The sequence below is a fragment of the Hyaena hyaena genome, unplaced genomic scaffold (assembly GCF_003009895.1).
Source record: "Hyaena hyaena isolate Hyena2069 unplaced genomic scaffold, ASM300989v1 scaffold_116, whole genome shotgun sequence".
Classification (NCBI taxonomy): Eukaryota; Metazoa; Chordata; class Mammalia; order Carnivora; family Hyaenidae; genus Hyaena; species Hyaena hyaena.
Window position 1 is genome coordinate 2,794,867 of NW_024080748.1, and position 20,210 is coordinate 2,815,076.

Consider the following 20,210-nt stretch of genomic DNA (forward strand, 5'->3'; position numbering starts at 1 on the left):
ATAATTCCTAACTAGTGCCAACTGATTATCCCGCTTCCAGTCTTGCCTATAGATAGAACTAGATCAGTCTTCAATCCATTCTTCACCTAGTGTTCAGGACAGTTTTTTTTTAAAGCACACATCAAATCGTGTCAATCCATACTTAAAGCCCTTCTGTACTTTCCTGTCTTGCATAAAATGAAATTTAAACCCCTTGATGGGCCCAGAAAGCTCTGAGGGATTCCCTCTTATGCCCACTTCTCCAACTCCATCTTGGTCCAGGCTATCCTTCTCTTTGACCACATCCATCTCTTAGTTCCTTGAAAGCATCTTCCACCCTATCATGCCTTTTGCAGCCTCCATAATAAGAAGTCTGGAAACATCCTTTCTACAATACGTGCCCCACTGGTTCCTTCTGATCACTGCTAAAATGTCATCTCCTTGAAGAGGCTTTCCCTGACTAGCTTTGCCGCCTATCTCCCTGATGGCCCTTATGATAATCTGTAATCGTCATTGGCCTTCACTGACTTGGTTATTCTCTTCCTCTTCCACTGGACTATAAGCTTCCTGAAACCAAGATTCTGTGTTTATTTCAGACACCCCTCTAGCCCCAGGAACAACCAGAGATCTAGACACAGAGGATGCATTCAATAAATATACTTTTCAAATGAAAGAGCCCTGACTTATAGTTAAGAAACCTTAGTTTAAGTACCATCTTTACTATTTACAAATGGTGTCAACTTGGGGAAATCAATCAACCTTTCTGAGCCTATGTGCAACATGGAAAAAATAAATCCTGCCCTGATTATCAAATAGGGATTATTGTAAAAATCAAATGAGATGATGTGAGGTAAAATTTTAAAACTGAACAAATATGAGGGGTAATTTACTATTGGGCAAGGAGAACTTGGGTGAACTTTGTATGAGAACCTACTTTCTCGAACACTTGTACATAAAATAGATCTCTGTAAACTAGTCTGTCCAATGCCTTGTCGGTAATTAATTATTGTTCATTCCCAGTCATCTCCCTTTATAACTACAGCTTTCAAAGGGGAGTTTTCTTGGGATACAAACCTTAGCACTACTTAATCATCAATCCCAGTTAAAAAAAAAAAAAAAGTCCTTTTGACTTGAGAATGAGGAGTTTAGTGACAGCTGTTAGTTGCAATGAAACTTTTTCCTAAGAACAATAAAAACTCAGCTCTCTCACCCCTTGATCTGCTTTATTTAGTTTGTTAGTGATTGCTGGGGTGTGGTATTTACAGAAAAGTTTAGGAAAGTGTAGGGGGTGGCCTGTCCTTTCACATAGGGATGCCTATGTGGTGTAAATAATCCTCTTTCCATCCCAGTCTAAACATGGTCCTAAAACAAGATGTTTGTGCCAAAAAGAATTCCAGGAGGCATTATCCCGGGGGTGGGGGGTGGGGTGGGGAGTAAGGATGAGTGGGTTAAATAATAGAAACATCAGCCCCACGGAGTTCAGGCAGGGGGTGGAGTGCACACTTTTGTTGCTTTGGATTACCAAAGAATGCATTGAAACTTCACTTTTCCTCCTCATAAGCACCGTATTTGGGCCGTATTTTTGCCATTTAAACTATACAGAATGTAGTCAAGTTTTCTCCTGATCAGCACATCTATGCAAACAGATTTGGATTTTAAAAAATGTTTAAAGAAAAGTTTTATTCGGGGATACTTTTATATTTACAGAAAGAGCTGCGCAAATAGTACAGAGAGTTCCCCTATGCTGGGCACTCATCTTCCCCAATGTTGACACCTTACCTGGCTGTGGTACATTTGGCACAATTCATAAACCAATAGTGATACATTATTGGTAACTAAAGTCAATGCTTTATTCTGATTGTCTCAGGTTTTACCTAATGTCCTTTTTCTGTTCCAGAACCCATCTGGGATACCATGCTGCATTTAATTGGGTTTGGTTTTACACCAGCACCAAAAAGTCTTTTTTCTTTTCTTTTTAAAATCTTTTTTTTTTTTTTTACATTTATTTATTTTTGAAAGAGAGAGCGAGAGACAGAGACAGGGTATGCATAGGGAGGGGCAGAGAGAGAGGGAGACACAGAACTGGAAACAGAGAGGAAGCACAGAGCCTGACTCGGGGCTTGAACTAATGAACTGTGAGATCATGACCTGAGTTAGATCTAAGTCAGAAGCTTAACTGAGCCCCCAGGCACCCCCGTTTTTTAGCACCGCTCTTTTTTTTTCTTTTAATGTTAAGCCATCAACTTAAAATCAGGGAAATGTTTTTCTTTCTAAAGAGTGTAAAGTCACAGACTTATTCAGGTCTTTGCCAGGAAAACCATTTCCACGGTTAGTTAATACTGTCTTTCCGAATTCAGATGGTGAGGCTCTGGCTAAAGACACTTTTCAAAGGAGAGAGAGTAAATACTCACCGAAAGAACCCCGGGTTGAGGCTGAAGTTGGTAGTGAGCTGGGGAAGAGGTGAAGGTTTGTGTTCTGTGGCGCCTCTGCCCTTTTTGAAAAGTGAATGTGCTTGAATCTGTGTCATCTGGATAGCTGGGGGGATAACTCAGCCTCAGTTTCTCATTCTGTCACGTGCAGATGCTGATAACTCCCAAGCAGGGTTGTAGCAAAGTTTCCGTGCAAAGTAAACGAAAACTTTAGCATTATCTCAGCATTATCTCAGCACGCTAGGACTTAGTAGCCATTGTTGTTATTCTTTTATATTAGAGAAAGGAAAAGGGGCATTTTGGAAACGTTTTGCTCAGTGGCTGCTTGTTTTAACTTATTGCCTCCAGGCAGAAACATCTCCTCATAACATGAATGTCCTCAAACATATTCCAGAAACATTCTGCCCTCTGTTCTTTCCTTTAAGTCTTTCTTGAACTGGCGTAGTGTATGGTTATCTCTTCCTGTCCCATTAAAAAACATACCATCCCTCAAGGTTCTGGTCACCTTTCCCCATGAAGCTTTCCCAGATGCTCTCAGTGCTCGGGAAAGGGGATAATCAGATAGATCTCCAAAGTCTGTTTCCTCATCTGTAAAATGGGATTAAAAAGTCATCATGTAGGGGTGCCTGGTGGCTCAGTTGGTTAAGCATCCAACTCTTGATTTCAACTCAGGTCATGATCTCATGGTTCATGAGTTTGAGCCCCAAGTCAGGCTGAGTTTGCTTGAGATTTTCTCTCTGCCTCTCCCCTGCTCGCTCTCTCTCTCTCTCTCCCCCCCCCCCACTTTTAAAATAAATAAACTTAAAAAAAGTCATAGCGTAGATTAAAGAAATGATACATATAAAATGTCAATCTGCATCTAGCATATAAAAATACTAATAAAATAGCCTTTCTTTTAGATAGTAGCAATAAGAATGAAAAGAAGAATAGAAAATCTATTAAGGACTTAATAAGGGACAGGCCTTAGTGGTTGATTCCTTGTATGGAGAGAAGATGTCAGGAACAGCACTTGGGTTTTCAAGCAATTTTTTTGAGCAAGAGAAATAAAGGAGTTAGGAGTAAGCGTATTTTGTTTTCCTCTGCTTTGTTTGAATGGAGTGTTGTAACTAGCAAATGTAGCACTTCGTCCTGGACGTGTGGAATTTAATAAGTGTTGAGGACCCTCAAGGCCAAGTATCCAAATCCTGTTGACTATCTAGGCGTGGAACTGAGGAGAGAGATCTTTGAGATTGGGACTCCTCAGACAGATGTTCACCAGAGCCAGAGAGGCGATGTCACTGGCGTCGCTTGTACAGGAAGAAGCAGCAAGGGTTAAGGATAGAACCTTCGAGGAACATGGACAGTTAAGGGAAAAACAGAGGGCGAAGAGTCCCAGCTGCTCAGGCAGCTCTGGGCGCTGAGAGACATCTGGCAGTAACTAGAGGGAAACCGTGGAAAGAGATGTTTTAGGGTATGTTCGGGGAAAGCGATACACTCGATCATGTTTAAATGCTCATAGGAAGGTGCCAGGTGAGAAAGATGGATGGAGGACGGGTCACTTCAGGGAAGACAAGAGCTGACAGAGGCGGGGATGAATGAAGGGTGTGTGGAAAGCATGTGTGGTGGCGGCTAAGTCTGTAAGTGAGGCTCTAGGAACGTGCCTGCTAGTTGCCTGCCAACTCTCCTCTTGCAAAGCACTTCATGTTTTTAAATAAGTGGTTCTCAAAGTGTGATCTGGGGGACCCCAGGAGTCCCCAGCACCCCTCCAGTGGGATTTTCCAGACGTTGTATGTGTAAAGGTATCTCCTTCTGACAGCTATCAGAGTCTGTGGTTATAGATTCTGTGTTTCTTAGAATTTTCTAAGATAGTGGATTTAGACTGATGTGCATTTTTAGTGATTAACTCAGTTTCTTCTCTCAGTACTTCTACCATGCTCTTACTTGTTCTCTTTGGTTATATCTGTTATAACATCAGTAACCTCATTATCTTCCATTAATTATTGTTTTGAAATCCCAAGTTTTCCTTGACTCTGTGCCAAAACACAAGAAGTAAGTACACTCTGTTGTCTTGTTCAGCGATAAATATTTTAAAACTTTTTGAAAATATTCTGTACTGTAAGATTCCCCCCAAAAGTGCTATTGCTTTAGAGTTTTAAATTTTAAAGTAAAAGAAAATGTGTTTGTCATATGTGTTCTAATACTTAATCCCCCACCTTTCCCTGCTCCCACTCTGTCTGTCTCTCTCTCAAAAATAAATAAACATTAAAAAAAATTTTTTTTCTTTTAAAAAAATTTTTAAAGAAAGAGAATGTGTCCAAAGTTCTCTCTCCCCTCAGCTTCAAGGATGTCAGTAATTTACCTTTATTGTCTTACATAACAGACAATTTTTGGAGAGTATGTTAATTCCAATGAAATTGCACTATCATTTTGAAACCAACCATTGAAGTTTAAAGAAAGGTATTGAATTTTTAAGACATGCAAGTGATACATTCTTCAAGAACTAGAAATTGTTTGTTAAAAGCTTTCAGACTAGAGATGAAAAGGCCGCTCTTGCATCTCACAGAATAAGTTAGCATATTGCATTATCTAAGGAAGTACACTCAATTGATAGTAGAGACTAATTAAGTAATAGAGACTAATTAAAACCCTGTACACTTGGCATGGCTGGATGAAAAGTCAGTAAGAGAAATCACGACAGTGCCACCTTCTATTAAGAGAGTAACTCGTCGGGGCGCCCGGGTGGCTTAGTCGGTTAAGCGTCCGACTTTCGCTTAGGTCATGATCTCGCGGTTCGTGGGTTCGAGCCCCGCGTCGGGCTCTGTGCTGACTGCCGGCTCAGAGCCTGGAGCCTGTTTCAGTCTGTGACTCCCTCTCTCTCTGACCCTCCCCTGCTCACGCTGTCTCTCTCTCCTAGAAATAAATAAAACATTTAAAAAAAAAAAAAAGAGAGAGTAACTCCTCAAGGAGAGAGTTGATTCGTTGTTGCTTTATTAACAACTCATCTGCAAAATTGTGCTTTTGCTTAGAAGATGGAAGAATCTACAGAAGCTCCTGGACTTCCTTTCCTGCTTGTGTTTGTTTAGTATTCACAGCAACTAATCATCAAAGAAGTTACATGAATTCTTGACAACGAGCGCAAGGATGGATGAAATATTCAAAGTGTTGACTGCCTTTTTGAATCTCATGCTTTATCCTGGAGCAACTCTACTGACATTTTTACGAGCAGTGCAAAAGCAACTCTCAGTAAAACTGCCAACACCACAGCACAAATCAAGGGAATGGTGCTAAACTATACTAGTGGTCACTGCCTTCTCTACTGTCTAATCCTAAAGAGAGCCAGTTTCTCCTAAGGATGTGTCTGATGGCAGGAGGTAGGTGGGGGATGGGGGATGGGCTAAAGGGGTGATGGGAATTAAGGAGGGCACTTGTGGTGAGCACTGGGTGTTGTATGTAAGTGATGAATGACAAAATTCTACCTGAAACCAATTTTACCGTAAGAGTTAACTAACTAGAATTTAAATAAAAACTTGAAGAAAAACAAAGAAGAATGTGCCTGATGGGCCAGTAACAATTATTGTCATTAAATTTCAACACTTAAGTATAAAACATATAATTTTTTTTCAATTTATTTATTTTTGAGAGAGAGAGCATGAGCAGAAGAGGGGCAGAGAGAGAGAGGGGGGAACAGAGGATCTGAATTTGTTCCGCGCCAACAGCAGAGAGACTGATGGAGGCTTGAGCTCACTAATGGTGAGATCAAAACCTGAGCCAAAATCGATCGCCCAGCTGACTGAGCCACCCAGGTGCCCCTAACATATATAATCTTTGAATATTACGCATGATGAAATGAGAAGTGTGCATAAAGCACTTCTGCTGCATACTGAAGTGTGATGATTTTTTTTTCAAGGACTAGAACTTGTGTGGCTTTTTGAACTAACCTCATTTTTTGTGGAACTCCATCTTTACTTGGAAGAATGACTGACAATAGTCTCTCATAGACATTTTCTCAAAAATGAATGAAGTGAGCCTTTTGTTTGGAGAAAAAAACAATTTGTCACAATAATAAAAATTGAGCTTTCAAATACAAATGTAAAGTTTGGAAAACTTGTCTCTACCACCATGAACTTGACAGCCTTTCAGTACTTAAAGACTTTTATGATGAGATGGGTGGTGATATGAACAAATGTGTTATTTGATAATACATGAAAGTGTCAACATTTAGCATATCTGCATAACTCAATGAACCAATATTTTCCAAATGACCAATGCATGATGTTATAAATCCATGCATGGGTAAAATATCCATTCAAAATGCAAGACAGACCAATAGATTACAGTGTGTCAGAGTTGGAAAGTTCACTGATAAGATTTTAGATTCCAAATTGTGACTAACCTTTAAAAAAATACTATCACTTGTCAAGTTTTGCTGTTGTATCAAAGAATAGCCACAATTATCTAAGAAAGCTGTATAAATCCTCCCTTTCCAATTACATATCTGTATGAAGACAAATTTTCTTCATATGACAGAGTGAAGAAATAGATAAGGTGAGGGGGCTAGGTAGCTCAGCTGGTTAAGTTCCCAACTTTGGCTCAGGTCATGATCTCACAGTTCATGAGTTTGAGCCCCACATTGGGCTCTGTGCTAACAGCTCAGAGCCTGGAGCCTGATTCAGATTCTGTGTCTCCCTCTCTCTGCCTCTCTCTTGCTCGTTCTCTCTCTCTCTCTCTCCTCTCAAAAATAAGTGAATATTTAAACTTTTTTTTAAAAAAAGAAATAGATATGAGAATCCAGTTGTCCTCTCTCAAGCCAACCATGAGAGAGATTTGCAAAAATGTAAAAACAATACTTCTTTATTTTTTGTTTTATAATATGTATTCATTTTTTATAAAATATGGTATTTATATTGATATTTGATGAAACTGTTTTAAAATGAAGTGATGAATAAATATTTTATTTTTCCTCAGTCTCAAACTCTTCTACCGAAAATGTAGATAGAGAAAGCCCATAGTTACAAAAAAACCTTTTAGATATTCAATGATTTTTAAAAGCATAGAGGAGTTTTTTAAATTTTTTTAATGTTTTATTTATTTCTGAGAGAGAGAGAGAAACAGCGTGAGCAGGGGAGGGTCAGAGAGAGAGGGAGATACAGAATCTGAAGCAAACTCCAGGCTCTTTCTCTCTCTCTTTCTCTCTTTTCTCTTTTCTTTTTTTTTTTTCCTTCCAATTTGAACGTAGTCATTTATTAACTGACCAGATTACAAAAATAATCATGGTGGATACCTTAGTTCATCCTTCTAATAAGCCTATCGATCTGATTTTCTCTGTTGCCAGCATCCACAAAATGGGTAGTCCTTTTCTTCATTGCCCCTTGTGGAGAAGATAATTTGAAGGGTCATAAGAAGTTATTTGCTTCTTTGAAACATTCTCCCACAATATAGATCTTATGAATCAGATTCTCCATGCAGATGATGCCATATTTACCAAGAGGTTGAGCAATCAATGTGCTCTCTGTCAGGGCAATTCACTTCTTGTTGATTTTGCTATAACCACGTTTGTAGATCAGTTGATTCACTGACCTCTGGTTTGTTCATGCTATAGGTGGTTCCACAGTCCTCAGCAAGGTACCTGAAGCCTTGTTGAGCTTTACAAAGGTGCCATTGAATATCTGGCGAAGGCAAAAAAGCTGCAACACCTTTCAAACCTTTGGGCTCACACTGTGGATACCTCTGATCCTGATGACAAATGCCAGTTTGGGTTCCGCAGGACCATCGAGGTTGCCAGCTTTTCTGGCAGCAGAATCTCAGTTCCATCCATCTGCCTATATTCCTTGTGGTAGTGCTTAGCTTTTTCATAGATAAGCTTCCTCCTTGCCTTCTGAAGCATCGTTTGGGCAAACTTCCTTCTCAGATGGTTGATTTTCAACTCTGCAAGATTCCTTTGCTTTAAAAAAAAAAAGGGGGGGGGTTCTTGGCACATCAGGAACTTTCTTTTTCTTCCCTTCTGCACCTTCCATGATTCCAGCTGGAAAAAAAGAAATTCTCTGTCTCCTTTTTTCTTATGTAAACCCTACTACCAACATGGGGCTTTAACTCACAACCTGGAGATCAAGAGTTGCATGCTCTACTGACTGAATCAGCCAGGTGCCCATTAACTTTTCTTAATATAGAAAAACTTTATTTACATCATATATTGCCTGTGGCATTATATTATGTAATACATTCATGTTGTATTAGGATAATATTGTTTACCACGAACTTTTTCATTTGCTCATAATTTTGACCATTGCTGGATTTTTAACTCTTCTAGCAGGTGAGTTATTTTTCCAATTTACTTAAAATTTTAAAAATGTTTTAATTGAGATTAAAAAACACATATAACATTTTCCATTGTAATCATTTGTACTTTGCAGTTCAGTAATGTTAGCCATATTTGCATTGTTGCACAAAACATCACTAGAACTTTTTCATCTTGTAAAACTGAAACTCTGTACCCATTGAACAGCTGTTTCCCCAACTGACCCCAACCCTTGGCAACCACAATTCTACTGTTTCTATGAGTTTGAATGTGTTGGAACTCATATAGGTGGAACCATATAGTATTTGTCTTTTCATCACTAGCTTCTTTCACTTAGCATAATGTCCTCAAGGTTCATTCATGTTTGGCATGTGACAAGTTTCTTTCCTTAAAGCTGAATAATAATCCATTGTGTGTATATACCTCGTTTTCTTTATTCATTCATCCATCGATGCACATTTAGGTTGCAGAATCTATTGTGAATGACGTGAATGATGAGAATGTGAATATCTCTTGGCTATTGTGAATAACGCCACAATGAACATGAGGGTGTCCCCAAAGGACTTTGAATGTAGCCACTAATCCATCCCCATGCCTGAAAATAGTTCTTGACGGTAAGTAAGAACTGTGGGCTTGAGCTAGCAGGGAGGGGAAAGTGGGCCACTCTGGTCAGGATCGCATATATGGATGGACGTCCAGGCAATGGTGGAGGGAAGGAGAAAATAGCTTGAATCACTCAGAGCAGAGGTTCTCACCTAAAAGGTTATATACCTACCATGGACAGAACACCATGCTAGGTACTTTCATATGTGTTGAGAGGGAAATATGAAGGTTTCTTGGATTAAGATAATTTTGACAATAATTTTTTTTTCAAGTTCCCAGGATCATTTCTAAATAATAATGAAAATAGTGATCACCAGTGTCAGGAACAGGCCCCGCACAGGAGGATATCAGAACTTTACATGGAGAGAGGGCTCATGGTATCTGAACAGAGAATTAAACAGAATAGAAAAATTCAAATTTCAAATAGGATACAAATTATTGAAATTTAAGCTTACCAACTCCCCCCCCCCCACCAACTATTGGGGTATGGGTTAGGATAATAAAGAAATGTGGGTCTGTGTGGCTGAGGCAGCAGAAACCAATCTCTGAAAGCACACAGAAGCCTTTATCAGGGTTCTACCTGATGTTCTTTACTCCTAAGTTGTGTTTAAGTTGTTTCTGTTGAAAGCTAGTCTTTAAAGAAATTTAGTTTCACTTATGAACCCCAGACTCTGTATCTGGGCTCCCAAGTCATGGCTATAGATGACATTCCTGAGAAAATCAATTTATACACAAAATACAAGATCAATTTTGAGCTTCCCTGGTGAATAGAAATTATACAAATCTTCAAGAAGGGAAAGGAAAACCATTATAAGCCTGAACAGCTTAACCTGACTTTCACTGATTTCTTTTAGTCCATCATTTCAGTCCTTAGAGAAGAAAGATTACTGCAGACTCAACTCGGTGGTACCACTTTACTGGAGCTACTTTCCTTGTAACCATAGAAAATATGGAAGCAGAAAAGGCACTGGCCTGAGTCAGAGATGGGTTCTAGTTCCAGCTTGGCCACTAAACAGCTGGGTGGCTTTAGACCTGTGCCATCCTCTCTTGCATATCAGCTTACCTTCCATAAATTCTAGTAGCACTTGGACTAGAAGCTCCATCCCTTTCAGCGCTGACATTCTGTGACTTAATGACAGACTTGACCACTATGTCCATTCTACTTTTTATTTGGCATTTGTTCATTTGATACATATATACATATATAAAAATCTGTACAAGGTAAAAATACAAAATAAGTATTTCTTTATAAGTTATGCAATTAAACAGCTACCTTTTTAAAGTTTAAAAGCCATTGCAGAGAGAGAAAGAAGAAACTCTAGTCAATCCTTTATAGTCATTCACAATAACATTGGTATAGAATATCCATACAACAGATGTGTACAAAATAGTGTACAGTTCATAAAAGCTGTGCAAAGACAGCAAAGTTCTGTAAAGAAAAAAAAAATCAAAATCAAAGAGGTTGTGGGTTCTCTCTCTGCTTACATCATGCCCAGTGCTCAAGAGTCTTGCAGGTCAGTGTAATCTCCCCAGAAATAATAAAAGGGCACAAGGTAGAGGGCTTGGTGCATATACTAAGGATGCAGAAATTACAAAGAAACAGCTTTGAAACACAGAGAGAAATAGAGTCTGACTCTCTCCTCAACAACTCACTTCTTTGCCCAGAGAGCATTTGGAATATAACAGAAAAAACTGAATATTTGTGTGCCTTGGACCAGAAGGTGTATATGTGTATAATATTTTTAAAATTCATTTTTAAAATTCAGATATCTAAGGGAGCTGCTATGGAAAGACTGGGTGACCAGAGTGGACTTGGGTAGGAGGCCCTTCTACCTAAGAAGGGGTGGGGTGCGGGGGTGGAGGGGGTGGTTGGGGGTGGCTCTAGGAAGTCAGAGGTCTTAGAGTTACATGCTTGATGTTGTGACTCCTAACTCTGTTTCCTCCTTCATCAAGAGTTTCCTCCCTTATAGAGTTGTTGCTTCTAAAGACCAGCAGGGCCTGGCTCACAGCTAAACCCAGGTTACAGGAGGGACTGTTTAAAATAGCCTCCAAGAAGCAAGACAGGAGCTCCGGAGGAAAAGTTAAGGCAGGGACCAAGATCTAAATTTCACTTCCGTGGAGAGAGAGCTGTTGGGAGGTGGCATGGGGGAAGGAAATGGCATTTTGGGCAAGGGAAGGAGCTGGGGCGCCCTTGACCAGGCGGAGGTTCTGCAAAGGGAAGCGGCAGCGTCCAGACAGCGGGGACTAAGCGGACACGCAGACTGAATCACACCTCTTCAATTTCACAGCACTTCTAAACAGTCCTCGGGGCGCGGGAGGGCTTCTAAGACACGGTGATCTCCTCCTCTTCGCCCTCCTCATCGTCCTCGGAGTCGGAGAAGTCCGAAGGCTTGCCGGGGCTGCTGGAGTGAGCCGGCGAGGCAGGGAGCGGCCCTTCCAGCCGCGGGTCCCGCAGGTGCCGCGGGTCGGGGGACGCGTGATAGACCAGGCGGGGGCGGGGGCTGCCCGGGCCGTCGTCTTCCTCCTCGTCATCCCCTGGGCCCTTCTGGCCCACGTCGCTGAGGTCCGGGTGCGGATTGAGTTTGGTGGGGAGGGTCTGCTCTCGGCAGCCGCCGCTGGACAGAAGCTCGCGCTCCTTGGAGTTCCGCCACTTCATGCGTCGGTTCTGGAACCAGATTTTCACCTGGAGCCGCAAGGAGAGAGCAGGGGACGCGCAACGGTTATCGCAGGCCCTCCCCTCCGAGGGCGTGGGGGAGGGGCTCCGTCCCTCTCCCCCTCCTTGCCCGCCGCCCAAGCCCCGAGGTGAGTTCAGATGGTCGAGGAACTCACCCTCCCCTCACCCTCTCCTCAGCTCCTCTAGCCCGGTCCTCACGCACCTGACCCGGCTGGGCGCAGGTGGGGGGGGCGGGGGGGAGGGGCGCTGAGCCGGGGAGAGATGGGGCGGGGACAGACGTGGGCTGTCCCGAGTGGCCTCAAGGAAGCTGGCTCGTGAGCTCAGTCCCTCTCGAGACCTTACTTGCCCTGTCCCTGGGATGGGACCTTACGGGTTTCCGAGAACCCTCCCAATTGTACGATGCGTGGGGGAGGGGTGAAGTGTGGGGAGACCGCCCTCACTTGTGAGTCTTTCAAGCCCAACTTGGCAGCCAGCTTCTTGCGGTCGGGCTTGCTGATGTACTTCTGCTTCTGGAACATCTTCTCCAGCGCCTTGCGCTGCACGTCGGAGAACACGGCTCGACGCAGCATGCCCCGGCGAGGCTTGCCGCGGGCAGCAAGCGGCCAGGAGAAGGTCCCCGGGATGGGCACTACGCTGCAGGATGCTGCGGAGGGGTGGGGGTAGGGGGTTGCGAGTGAGTGGGCGGCGTCCCTCCCCTCCCTAGCGACCTCCCTCGGTCTTTCTCTCTGATCCCTTCATCTCTTTAAAGCTCTCCTTTCTCTCCTCTTGGAGAATAGGCCAGGAACCTACAAACCTGCGAGACTGAAAAGCGCTTTCCGCCCAAATAACTTTCCCTTTCAACCAGGCAAACCCGGATTAGGTAAAACCACGGAAACACAGAAAACGGCCTCCACAATGGCCTGTTTCGTTTTTCCATTCAACAGTCTCAGGGGAACAGTCTCAAGGGAACAAACCTGCGTATATCAGCTAAAATAGCAACAGAAAAAGTTTTGCAAAAATAAAAATAAAATATCCAGCTGAGGCCGCTGGCTCTACCCCTTATGCTTTTATCACCTTGGTGGCTTTTGCATTCTTCAGATGAAAATGAGGTGCTTTCCTGATTTGACGGAAGAAAATCCGCTTTGGATTTTTTTTTTTTTGAAAAATCCAATCAGCATTCATCTTTTTCATATTAATCTTTATTCCCCTCCCCCACAAAACTTAAAGAATTCGGCCCGAATACATGAAAAGTGGCAGCTAATTAGCACATTGACCGCTCCCCAATGGGTATTGGCATGATAAAAAGGGGGAGAGTTTTCCTTTAAGGGAGGGAAAAAAAACCCAAAAAGAAACAGAGACTCTAATGAAGCGTGAATGGTAATTGTGTAGTAATGAACTAACAGAAAAAGACTGAGGACAAGCAGCGAAAGCCATATATTACTGGGACAAAAGAGATTTACACTTTCAAACTAAACACAACTGCGGGCCCAAGACCATTGAGAGAATACTGATGGCAGAGGCTTCTCTTCCCGGAATCATTTTCATTAAATGGACATGAAAAGCTATTTATAAGGCTCGGGTTGTTTTTGTTAGAGCATTGAGATGAGGGAGAAAGGGAGCAAATTCCATTATCAGCAGCAGCATGAATGGTGGTGGGGGGCTGTTGGTGAATTCTCTCTCCCCCTTTTAAAAATCAATTGCTTATTTCTTTCGCTGATATTTGGGAGTGTTGTGGTTTTACCCATCCCCCCACCGACCGTGTCCTGTCTCTCTTCTCTTTATAGGCTCCCCTCTGGCTCCCAAATCTTGACCAGGTGCTAAGTTTTGAGCTATACTTTGAGGCACTACTGGGATTCCAGAATGAAAACCTCGTGTAATTTAAGGTGTTTCTCCTCTAGATTAGGACCCAGTTACGGGCTTCCCTCAGACTTATTTTAGAAGCTCAGGGTCTTTAAGAAAAGATAAGGCAGTGGGGGGAAGGGTATGAGAAGAGGTTGGGAAATCAGGTTGGAAATAGAAGGTTGGGGTTGTAGGAGGATCTAGTCCCCCTCCCCCTGGGCGACCCTAGGCATCCCACACAAGAGGGCACCCCATGTGGTCTTGTGAAAAGCCAGAAACCCTGAATGCGTCTTAAAGAGAAATTAGCCCCGGCTGGTAGGTGTCTCTCGGCGGCGTGGAGGGGCGAGGGCCGGTCTGTGTGTGGCTGCCCGGAGGAGCTGACCAATTGGTCATGGTGCTGAAACCTTTGTGGGGGAATCGTGGCCAAGTGCACTGACTCTGTGGGAAAACGGCGGCGTGAAGGGATGCCAACAGCTCCTCGCCGGGAAGGGAACCGCCTCAAATTGGGACCATGACAATTCCTGCTAATTTGTAGAGCAGGGAATTGGTGCAAAGTGTCAAGCAGTCACTGCTTGTGCTAAATAGGGCATCAAATTGGCGCGACGGATTCGTGAATGTTGTACGCCTCGCAACCTCTGAACCAGAGCATAACCCCGAGGGGTGGACGGAGAAATATGGCTTTCGGAGCAGGGAGCGACGGGCTGGGGCTGGGGCGCCGCCCCCAGGAAGGGGGATGCGACCTACCTGGGAAATAAGAAGATCTGATGAAAGGCTGGAAGGAGCCTTCAAAATAGGGAAAGGCGAAGGTCTTGGGAGGGACGCTCTGGAGTAAGGCAGGGGGTGTTTCTGGCAGAGGGCAAAGAAAGGAAAAGAGGGAAGGAGACAGAAAGGGAATTTGATTAGGTACTTGATTATTGTACAGAACATTGAATACATGATATGATTAACCCTTCAGCTGGCTTCAAAGGCATCTTCCTCAATGTCTTGACAGAGTAAAAGAAATCTTTTCCTAACATTATGCCATCTGTGGAGACCTTCCACCACCACCACCACCACCACCCTCCCCCCTCCCCCCACGCACCTCAGTGTCGGCTTCCTGTCCGGATTCTCATCCTAGGCACTAACAAGATAGGTAGTATTAGGGCGGGTAAGAAAAGAATTGTAGATCCATTATACTAGGTAAGCTAGTAAATATTTTGTCTTGGGTTTGTAAAAACTGGCTTCCAAAAGTTTGAGGGCAGAAACACAACACGCCTAGGGGCGGACACTCTCTCCGACTTCAGGTAATCAAGTTCATTCTGAGGGTGGGGCGAACCTGGAGGCTTTTCTTCCCAGGAATTGGCTGGACCTAAGCCTCACATGGCGCGAGTGGGGCCTCGGGGATCCTGCGTAAGTGTATGTGCGCAGATGTGCGAGTGGGTGCCCGCTGCGTACAGGAAACCCGGGCAAGAAGGGCTCGCACCTGCCGGGCCCTCGGTGTTTTGCGCTCACTTACCGGTTCTGGGCGAAGAGGAGAGGATGGCGTTAACCCCAAACTTCAGAAACGTTGGCTCGCTGGCAGGGGAGGCGGCCGTCTGAGGTGAACCGTCCGGTCGGCTGCCTGGACCCGGGGAGCCCAGGTCCGAAGTCCCGGTGTCTGTGAGAGTCGCGGGGGCCCCCTGCCTAGGGGGCGACATGCTGGCGGTGGGTAAGCTGCGGGGCAGGTAAGCGGGAGGCCGGCTGATGCGGATCAGATCTTCCACCAGGAAGCTCGAGTGGCCGGAAAATGCCGACTGCAGGGACTGGGGCAGCGTTAAGGTGGGCGTGGGGCGCAAGAGGCTAGGGTACCCGGCGGGGGGCGCGAGGAGGCCAGGGAACATCATGTTAGGCGCGGGGCGGCGGAAAAACCCTTCTTCCAGTGGCCTGAGGGTAAATGCCTCGATTCCCGCCCCTCCCGCCCCCGCGACGCCCTCTCTCTTGGGCTTAGCAAACGTCTCCAAGTAATGATCCCACTTGGGCGTCTGCGAGTCCTTCGTGGTCCTCCCGTCGAGGTGATGGTTTTATAGTGGCCCGCCCGTTAAAGCGCTTTGAAAAGTGACAGCTCTGACAATGAAGTTCAACAAAGTTCTCCACTCGAGCTTCATTCGCCGGAGGCTCTGGGCGTTCTGATTGGCGCAGGGGTGCAATTTATGATTGGATTAGTCTTCATAAGCATGGCCCGCACAATGGGCCGGCAACAAAGGCTGGCGCGCATCAATTCTGCATATCGACCGCCTCTTTGCAATACAGTGCGCCCCCAAAGCTCTCTCTGGGAGTTTTTGTTCCGAAGCAACACCCGGGCTAATTAAATGCCTATTTAGAAGTTTCAGATGACATCTTGCCTCATAGAAAAGGAATTATTTAAAGAACGCACTAAATTTATTTGCAGCTCCCCTGCCGAGTCTGGAAAATAAATCAATAAATATTCATAGAAATTCGTCTCCAGGCAATCAGTGAAATAGCCCTCCCCCTTGTGGGGAGGGCAATGGAAAATTTCAAGTCAGTGAACATGAAAATATATACCCTTCTTCAGTCTCTAGCTGTATAGGTTACTCCAGCTGAGGCGTAAAGCAGATGTGAGGGGTGGGTAAATTCAGTGTTTGTGGGGTGCCAGTCTGACAACACAGGGAGATTTGGAATTAACGCTTTGTGGTTATTAGCTGGGGTCCATAGGGATGGAGGGGGAGGTCTTGATTTGAGTTATTTCGTGTAGGGAAACTAATTGAGTTTGAGAGAGTTGGTAGATATCTGAGTGGTAAAATGTGTCTCCTTCAGCAACTCCCAGAAACTTGGGAAACGATTTCAGCAACAACTCTCTAAGGAGCACTCCGCAGCTCACCTGGGGGAGCATCAGAGAGGAGCAAAGCACCGGGGCTAAGCTTCTGGATTCCACTTGAGAAGCCTCAGGCCAGGTGACCTGAATGCTGGAAGTGCTATGCTGGCCCCTTTCCCACCTCAAGGAGCCCTCAGCAGTTTCATTTGAAACTTATTGCCTGGACTTTTAAAGCCATAGCTGCAAAAGTTGAGATTCCTCGAGATAGCCCTACCCATTGCAGGGTGCTTAACTTGGTCAAAGTTTTGCAGCTTCTTAATTAACCGCAAATTTACAAACACCTGAAAACAGCCTGTGAAGAACGCAGTTCCCAAGAATGCTAGTCTAAGGTCAGGAGACCCTATGCTTACTCTGGGGCCTCAAAGGAGAATCTTCCTGGAGACAGTCCTTCGTTCTACTGGGGGGTTGGGGCTGGGGTAATGCTGAACCTCAATCCCCCCGTTTCTCTGTTCGGCAAGATAACAGATGTGTTAAATGTCCCATTCATTTCTTTGGTGTGGCTGAACCTCCCCAAAGAGAAGTGTGCAGCCCCGCCAGGCCGCTCTGATCCTATTAACCATGAACTAACTGTCACCTTCAGCTGGTTTTCCTTTTTGCTTTTTAACACAAAGCTTTCTCAAAAATCTTATTAACCAGCTTTATTTCTCTCGATGGTTTTGTTCAGGGCGTTTTGTGTTGATGATCTCCATGTCGCTGCTTTAACCATTCAATAAAAGTGCATCTGCGATTTATATCACATTAAACCAGAAACGGAGCCCGCTAAAGCTCTCCCTTGATTCAAATTAAAAAGTTATTTAGGGCCAGGCTCTGGAGCCGAATTATAATGCTTTACGATGACGCAAGTATGGAGTCTCTGAGCCCAAGACTCCTATGGAGGTGTCCTGGCCAGGCAGGCTGTGGAAAACCTCTAAGGAAAGGAACGACTTTTAAATAAGTGACTATTTAAATACGCGAGATGCATTGCTCCAGTTAATTGGAGACCCCTGGAAACACGAGGGACGTGTGTGAACAACTTCCAAAGTTTCTCTTTTTGAAGTCTTGCAATAAAATGGGAGAGAAAAGCCTAAACTGTTTGAACACCTGCACTTTCATCTTGCTACAAGACAAAAGTTTTCCATGCAGTCAACTTCCCGCTACCCCTGTCCCCAACTGCTTTCTGGAAGCTGGAAGATCCGCTCTGTTTTTTGCATTCTCTCCCTCCATCTCTTCTCATCTCTAATTTTCCGTCGGTCGCCGATGCCTCCGCCCTCCACCTTCCTCCACTTCTCCCTACCTTCCTCCCTCTCCCTTTCCTCCCCGCCTGGAGCGGTAGCCTGTTCCAGGGTTGGAGGAGAGCGGTAACTGCAGGTGTTAAATTACCCATCAGTGAAGCGCTTGCCGGGTCTTCCGGAAGATAGAAATAGAGCCTCCGTTTGCAGGGGTTTTGGCAGGGGATGGGGGGGGGGGGGGAGTGCTCAGAACTCAAAGCTAGTCTGGGGCCCTCCGAGTGCCATCCTCTTCCCCAGGCCTCTTCTCCTGCTGGGGCATTTCCCTGAGTGTAGTTTTTAGTTATTATTCTGCAGATTGACACGCTCCGTTGGCCCTTTACTACCACGCGCGCGCGCGCGCGCGTGCACATGCCTCCCCCGCCCCAGGGTCATTCTGCCTTACTATAGACTAACTGCTGCTAACTTCACAGCTTGTAAAAGGGGCCCTGACTTTTTTGGAAGGTGGGTCAACCCCTTGCTGAGATCCACGTGGACCTCGCCTCAGCGGTCCGTCTGCAGAGCCCCCTAAAGAATTCCTAAGGCGCAAAGAGGAAAAGCGAGGGCGGGGGGCGAGGGCTGGCCGCCCGTGAAAAGGCAGAATAAATCCTAAGGAAGCAAGAAATCGTACGAAAGGATCTTACTTTAAGTGATCTCCTTGAACGCGTCTTTTCAAACTCCGCGATAGCCTAAGGGGCTGCGCGGCCCGGCGGCTGCGGCTAAGACCTGTGACTAATGCCGTTTGACCTGAGCCCATGGGGTTTTGTGCGTCCTGCCATTCATTGTAATGTCGTTATCTTCAAGTTTGTTTCAAAGAAGTCGGTCACGTCCTGTCTCCCAGAGCTGCGCTGTTTATTTCTCTTTCAAGGGAAAAAACGCGAGTGGAAAAGAGAAACTCGGAGGCCCTGGCTGGCCTTAAGGTCCTTGCCGGTGCCGCAGGCGCTGCCGCTTGCTGGGGGAGGCTGTCGCAGAGCTGGCCGGGACTCCTGGGGCCTGCAAAGCCAAAGCTGCCGGACCCTCCCTGGCACCGCAGGGTGGGCTCTCGGAACCCGCTCTGGCGAATTACTTTCCTCCCGGGCAGTGAAGAGCCGGCGGGTCCCAGCCCCACGCGCCGAGCTCTTGCAGTTGTGGGACCCTCTGCGCTGTGGGCGGAGCCGGGAGCACCTCGGTAAGCGCAGGCCGCACAGGGAAAAGGACCTGCAAAGTATATAGAGTGACTTAAGATTCCCGGCCTTCAGAAAAGATAACCAGAGTTAAGCTAGGGAAGGTTGGGACCTCAAGGTAGCACTTTGCAAGGGTCTGAACCTCCCGGCCGGGAGCCTGGGGTTGCCAAAGGTTGGAGCGAGCCTCAAAAGTTAGGCCGGACGCAGAAAGGCGACCACGGGGGGGGGGAGGGGGGGAAGGCCTCCGCTGCCTGGTTTCTCCGGTCTTGGGGAAAAAGAGGGCGCTGACCCACTGGGCAAAAGAGGAGGGCGACGAGGCTCCGGCTGAAAGGGCTTTCCAATCGTCCCAGCCCTCTAGGCAAGCCTCTCTATTAAGATACCTCTAAGGGGTTCACCTTCAGAATAGGCCACAAGGAACTACCGCCCCCCCCAGCCCTTTCTATCGCCTCCCCCCACTCCTCATTCCTTTCACACTCACTCCCCCCCCCCTTTTTTTTCCTTGAAAATCCTTCTATTGTGCCAATCAAGCAGATGGTTTGCAGGAAATATAGCTTGGCCTCGCTGACCGAAACTAATTTTAACTAGCTTTCCAAGCCTGAAACGTTTGTTTTGCTCTTACAAAATAGCCCCCAAAACAGCTGGCAAGGGTGAATTAAACCCATTAAAGACACATTTATAAGAAATTATATTCACATAGATTGCCTGAACCCCCCTGTGCAGCCTAAGAGGGGAGATGAGCGCATTTAAATGAAAATGTCGCCGAACGCTCCCCTCCTTAACGTAGCCTGAAAGTCTCAAAACATTTTACTAAATAGATTAACTTGACTATTGTCTTGCATCACATTTATCAGCTTCATTAAGTGAATAGCTGAACAAATATATTACGCATGCATGAAAAGCTCTTTTTCGAGGAGCCTCATTGTATCCTCAGCCCTGACAGGTGGTTAACTGTGTGTTGTGTTTTTTTGTGGGTTTTTTGTGTTTTCTTTTTCTTCTTCTTCTTCTTTTTTAACCCAAAGAAAAAGGATCTCTGTAGAGCGGCTCGGGCGAGCAGTGCCTGCCTGGCAGGAGTTTACTTTAACTCGGGGCTTGGACGCCGACGCCCAACGATATTAACACCGAGAGGCGTAGGCGCAGATCTCAGCCCATTCAAACTGATCAAAATTAAATTTAGA

General features: G+C 45.3%; 1 protein-coding gene and 1 pseudogene across 1 annotated transcript; both read right to left on the reverse strand.

The window, feature by feature from the left end:
• Nucleotides 1-7,669: 7,669 nt before the first annotated feature.
• LOC120234814 lies at nt 7,670-8,401 on the reverse strand (annotated as a pseudogene).
• Nucleotides 8,402-11,608: 3,207 nt separating this feature from the next.
• On the reverse strand, nt 11,609-15,639 carry DBX1 (developing brain homeobox 1). The gene is made up of 4 exons (XM_039236721.1): nt 15,273-15,639; nt 14,522-14,623; nt 12,400-12,602; nt 11,609-11,968 (listed from the first exon to the last, which is right to left on the reverse strand). The coding sequence occupies exons 1-4, from the start codon at nt 15,637-15,639 to the stop codon at nt 11,609-11,611; spliced, it is 1,032 nt and encodes a 343-aa protein (XP_039092652.1).
• Nucleotides 15,640-20,210: the final 4,571 nt, after the last annotated feature.